Source organism: Geospiza fortis, unplaced genomic scaffold (genome assembly GCF_000277835.1).
Source record: "Geospiza fortis unplaced genomic scaffold, GeoFor_1.0 scaffold98, whole genome shotgun sequence".
Lineage (NCBI taxonomy): Eukaryota > Metazoa > Chordata > Aves > Passeriformes > Thraupidae > Geospiza > Geospiza fortis.
The window spans coordinates 12,769,420-12,775,266 of NW_005054306.1; the positions used below are offsets into that span (position 1 = coordinate 12,769,420).

At 37.5% G+C, this 5,847-nt stretch overlaps 1 protein-coding gene across 7 annotated transcripts in view; it reads right to left on the reverse strand.

The window, feature by feature from the left end:
• EPB41L2 (erythrocyte membrane protein band 4.1 like 2) overlaps positions 1-5,847 on the reverse strand; it is a 109,082-nt gene that overhangs the window by 60,515 nt on the left and 42,720 nt on the right. For all 7 annotated transcript variants that reach the window (XM_031066640.1, XM_031066644.1, XM_031066645.1 and 4 more), the window contains exons 3-4: positions 1,227-1,696; positions 2-212 (exon numbers count right to left, since the gene is read on the reverse strand). In XM_031066640.1, coding sequence (XP_030922500.1) covers positions 2-212; positions 1,227-1,682 — 667 coding nt within the window. In that variant the 5' untranslated portion in view covers positions 1,683-1,696. The remainder of the gene's footprint in view (position 1; positions 213-1,226; positions 1,697-5,847) is intronic.

Genomic DNA, 5,847 nt, shown 5'->3' on the forward strand with positions numbered 1-5,847 from the left:
TCTAGGTCACAGCTGTATTCCGTGCCATCCAGAAGCATCACCTTACACTGCACAGTTTTGATTTTCTTTGGAGACTTCTTAGGAATGTTATCTATTTTAATTTCAGCTGTCTGCACTTCTTTTGTCTCCCTTTTTTCTTTTTCTTCTTGTGCTTCTTCCTTTTTCTCTGCAACTTCCTCTACTTCTGTTTCTTTACCATCTTCTTTGGAAGGCTATATAAAATACAGTTAAACAAACTCAGGAAGGAGAATATTTTACACTTGTTCATTCCTTTTATAAGCTACTAATAACTAAGTCAGTAACCATTCATTAAAGTTATGCACATACTGGAAACACAATAACCAGCATAAGCACACTAAGGTCTTCTTTTAGGGACCAGATATTCTGGCTGTCAAACCAGAGGAGGTGCCTTTTTTCCCCTTTCCTTGAAATAAGATTTACATTTTTTTAATGTGAGTTACTGGCTTTCTTCCAAAGAGAAACAAATTTATTAAGAAGCTCCAGGAGTTATACTATAAACCCCAGTGCTTATGAAAGCTAAGTGATACAGAATCACAGAATGGTTGAGGTTGGAAGAGATCTCTTGAGATCTACTCCAATGCCCCTAGGGTCACAGAGGGCAATTTGCCCAGGACCATATCCAGTTGGGTTTTGTATATTTTCACAGGGGAACACTCCACAATATCTCTGGTTGATCTGTTCCAATGTCTGACTCACCCCCTTTACCACCCTAGGAGGCCAATAATCTGCCCCACCACCACCTGGCTACATCCCTTTCCAAGGAAAGGTCCTGCCACCATCAGAGTAAAAAAGATTTTCTTGTGATTTGATATGTAATTTCATGGGTTTAATTTGGGTCCCTTGCCTTTGGTCATCTAACTGCATACCACTGAGAAGGGTCTGGCTCCTCAGCATTCCTTCCATTCAGGTATTAATACTTACTGATAAGATTCCCCTTCCTCCTTCTCTTCCTCAGGCTGACCAGTGTCAACTGTCCCAGCCCCTCCTCATACAAAACATTCTCTATCTGCCTTTGCCACCCTAGAATATGAATGTTAAGAGCTGACATGCAACTTCACAAAAAGCAGGACTGGAACCTAGCAACTCGAATAGCTGTCATTTTTTCCCCAATATGATCCTAACAAAGCTTTACATGAATTACATAATTCATTAATCAGGTTTCATTAAAATTGCTTCAAAGTACCTGTGAGCCTTCCCACACATACCTGTATTTCAGCACTGCTAACTGAGTGTTTGTCATCTGCTTTAGCATTCTGCCGGTTTTCAGTTGCTTCTTCCAAGCTCTTTCTCGGCTGAGCCACCCCCTCTAGTGCCTGGCTTTCACTTTCTTCAGCTACTTGCTCTTCCCCTGTGGCCTTCTTCTTGGGCTCATCTTTGGGCTCTGCCAAGGTGTAGGACTTTTGTTTCTTAAGCCAAGGGGGAAGGAAACGAGAAATACCCTTGCTTTCAGGCGAAGATTTTTCCTTCTTCTGGGTACTTGGACTACTTTGGCTGGTTGGTGCTGTGACAGAAGAATCTTGAGTTTCTCCAGAGGATGTTTCCCTGGACTTTTGATCTCCTGGAGTCTCTGATGTTTCTTCAGGCTTGTCCTTGGTTTTGTCTGGTCCCAGCTGCTCAGAATCCTTCTTTACTTCAGTCTCTGAACCAACTTCAGTTGTCATTATCACAACTGACACTAAAAGAAGCAACAATAAAAATAGTTTTGATATGCAGCATCACTACTTTTACTGACTAATTATTTGCAGTAATTTGTAGTAGTTCATAAACTCTTGTAGATTATTAAATTTAGCAGGGTTAAAGACATACTTCTTTTCAAATTTTGAGTTCACAAGTAAGACCAGTAAGCTAAAACTTAGTGTTCTGCAGATAAAAGATCTATGGCTTCCTTCTCCTTGATAAAATTTCAAGTGTGCTCACTGAAAGGCATTTGTTTTATTATAAGGTATTCTTAATGTTATTGGCCAAGATTATTTCAGAGGTAACTTTAGTTTTCTCTTTACTGAGCTCCTTAGCAGACCCAGAAAATGAATTTTCAGAAGAGCAACCACCTTTTCTAGTAAAACTGGTAGGTACAACCCCCCTAGTGTTTGGTGACATTTACGAACTTAAAATAAATTCTTGGAAGAAATGAAAAGAGCAAGATTACCAAAGAATAGGTATAAAAGGAAGGTGAGCATGATAGTGAGTATAAAAAATTGTGAAATTGTAAGTCAGTGATATTGTTGAAATTACTAATAATGCTGGGGAGCACACATTTTGAATTAAGGTAAAACTGGGTTCTTAATAAGAAGTTCATACCAATCAACATAAAATCATATGTAACTCTTATACTCTTATATTCTCATCCCTTCTGCTTACTCTTCCTTCAGTGAAATGAAAGATAAATCATAATACTGTTACAATAGGATATGCAATAATAACCTTTCAACATTATTGGTATTTGTTGAAAAATATTTAATTAGAATAAACAAGTGTTGTTATCTGTGTGGCACTGTACTGTGTTGCATTGCTTTAAAATGCAGTATAACTACTTTTTTCCAATTTATTGAAGTGAGACAACAAAAATAAGCATACAAGGGTCCAATAAAAGTTTATAATAGTTAGATTTCATTATCCATCATGGGTATTTACTTACAATCTTCTGAAAACAATTAATTTTAAATTGATGGTCTGTTTTTCTGGCCTAAAGTTTAGCAGTTAGTTACAATCACATTTATATCTTTATAACATGGGAACCCTCTCCATTATGATTATCTTCAATACGTGGCATTAGAGGCAGGAGGCTCTTAGTTCAGCTCTTGCTGAACTCCACTGCTCCCACCTGTGCCCAAAAAGAGTCAAGAAGGTTATCAAGCTCAGGCTTGATGCAATTAACTTGCACAGCACTTTAAACTGCATTTGAAGCTGACTGAGAACTAGTTTAGATCACAAGGCAGCAGCAACACTTTGCCTCCAGGTTTCCAAAGCACATCCATAGGCAGTCAGAAACAGTTAAACTAAACCAATCCCTAATATGAATGAAAGAAAAAAAGGAAAGTAATAGAGACCTAAATATAAAAGAGAAGCCATTCTGGCCAAAGAGATGAGCAAAACTGACCCAAAGGAAACACCATCTTCACAGTTATCCTACTAAGAAGCCTAGACGTAGGAGCTTTGAACTACCTACAAATTCACATTAAGCATCTTGAGACCAAAGTAGCTACAATAGTGTGTGGGGGTTTTTTGTTCATCACTTAGCACTTTACTATCTAAAATCAAAGCATTCCCCAATGGGGAATTAAATGAAAAGTTAGTACCTTTACTGCTACTCTAGAGACTTCTGAATACATTTCAAGCTTAAGTATTACAGTTATGTAATAACTTGTACATTACATTACAATGTAATAATTTCTACCACTTTTTATAAAACCCTTCAAGTTTCAATACTACTATTAAAGCTTGTGAAAGAGTATTACATATTATCTAAGTACTATTTATCTCAGAGGTAACAGGCCTCTGAAAGGTAGGTTTCCATTTGACTGTTGAGATTAAAGAATTTGCTATTTAAAGCCATACATTAGAACTAGCATACTAATGAAGCTGCTACTAATGAAATTACATTTTGCCATCAGCTTTCTCACACAGAAATGTTCCTGTTGTTTCCAAATAGTAGGTGTCTTATTAACATAATAATGTAAAACTTTATTATCAAAATCAAAAATGAACAATATCTAGAAAACCAAACTCAACTTTCCCTGAGAAAAAGTGGAACTTCTGCTGATCAGAGAATAACAATCCACACAGCTTATTGAATTCGCAAGGGAGGTTTCATAAGTAACAGAGATGGTGGTGATTTTTTTTTCATACATCTCTGAAAGAACCAACTTTTTCTCAGAAAGTAGCTAAAACAATTTTATAATACTTTATATACAAATCTTCAAAGAAGTTATAGGGAAGCCACTATACTTCCTGCACTTTTTTGTTTTACTTTTCAAAATATGCAGAAATGCATGAAAGACATGAACAAACTAATAAAAAATCATTATATACCACTCTCAAAATTAATATCACAATTTGATTATACAGCCAAAAAGGAGATATCTCCAGAAAATTCCTTAGAGCTAAGCAAAATCAGTCACCCTAGAAACACATCCCTATGATACTGTTCCAACAATAAAAGAAACTGAGAATATCAAGTCACACATCTTAACTGATTAAATTTAAACAGAATAGCAGTGGGTGGTACAAACTTGCTCGATGGAAAACAAGAAAGGTTTTGCATCTTCAAGGGTCCAGGTTTTCATAATCAAAGTTATACAGAGAACTTGGCTTTATACTGCAGAAGCAAGGGAAACTTGTTACAGCCCCTGTCTGAAGCAGTCTGTCCATGTTCACTTAATGCCTTTATTTGATGCCCACAGCAGGAGGGATTTCTTTCATGAGCTCAATTTACTATAAGCTTGTAACTTTAGTGCTTTTCGGGGCAGGGAGGGGAGAGGAAGAGAAGAGGAATAGACAGGAGAACCAGGCAAAAGGAAGCACATCTCTCTGCTGAGCCTGTATATTTCTTTATACCCCCAGTAGTCTCTGAATTAACTGTGAAGAGGTGGAAGAGTTAACTACACAAGGGCACTGACCAAGAGTGTAAGTTACAGTCTTCCCAAAACACCTACCTTCTCTACCACATTAGCTTGATACAGTTCTTTTTTCCAGGGTTGCATGTTAGTATAAGAATTAGCTATCCCTTGAGAAACACAAAATTGGGTCTCACATTCCCTATCTCAATGCTCTGTCAGATCCTCCAGTTTTGTAGTTCACAGAAAAAAACAGAAATAGAGAGGGACAAAACACTGGAGTTCTGTATTACTGCAGTTTGTAAAGCCTCTGATGTTACCTTCACTACAGTCAAGCAATCAAGAAACCAGGTTTTCTGAAAGTGGCTTTTTCCTGATTCCCTCCTGCCCTGATAGGGAAGACCTCACATGATCTCACACAGCTCTCTCTGGTGTAACAGCCAACAGTGTGCCAGAAAGCAAATGGAAACAAGCAGCAGACGGCATTTGTCTCAGATGTGATATAGGGAAGAAATAAATCAAATCAGATTGCAAATTTGAAATTCTCAACTTCAACTGCATGTTTTCTTGCTTTCCTGTCTTCAAGTAAACTCTCATTTATTCTTACTACATAGTGTGAGCATACTAAATGTTTTTGCTCCTATAATATTTTTAAGCTCTGTACCAACTGCAGCAAGATAGGGTTGATAGGGTTCTCCTTATCTCACCTTTTTTGTATTGCAAGGTAACATTAAATCTGTGTTTCATTTGGAATTGAGAAAGGAGAATAACAGCAAGGGAAGACTAAAGAGAAGGAACCTTAGGGTGATGCTCAAATAAAGGATTACCAGTGTTTGAACAGGGAAAAGAACAATCTTGGTAGATTCTGCAATTGAGATTAAACCTATAAACATTAAACCACAAATGATAACAGCAGTGTCTTTTGTAATCCTCCTGAAAACTTGGCTCATGCCAACTGAATGACTACCTAAACTGCAAGGATGAATGTTGGGTTGGATGGCAAAAAGTACTGCAAAACACTTTGCATTTTCTGAAGAGAAGGTGAGTTTGTTAAAACCGATCCCACTTTTACAGGAAGCAAATGATCTGCCCCATTTATAACTCTACCAACTTCCCCAAGCAAGGGTGCTGATCAGGAAGCAACTGAAGACAACAGATGTTCTCACTCCTCTCCATTCATCCCTTCCTCTCTCTGAGGAGAAGAAACTTAGTGCTGGCTCAAGTTCACAGCTGAAAGCAGAAAAGGATGCTACATTCCTTCCTTACACTCTTT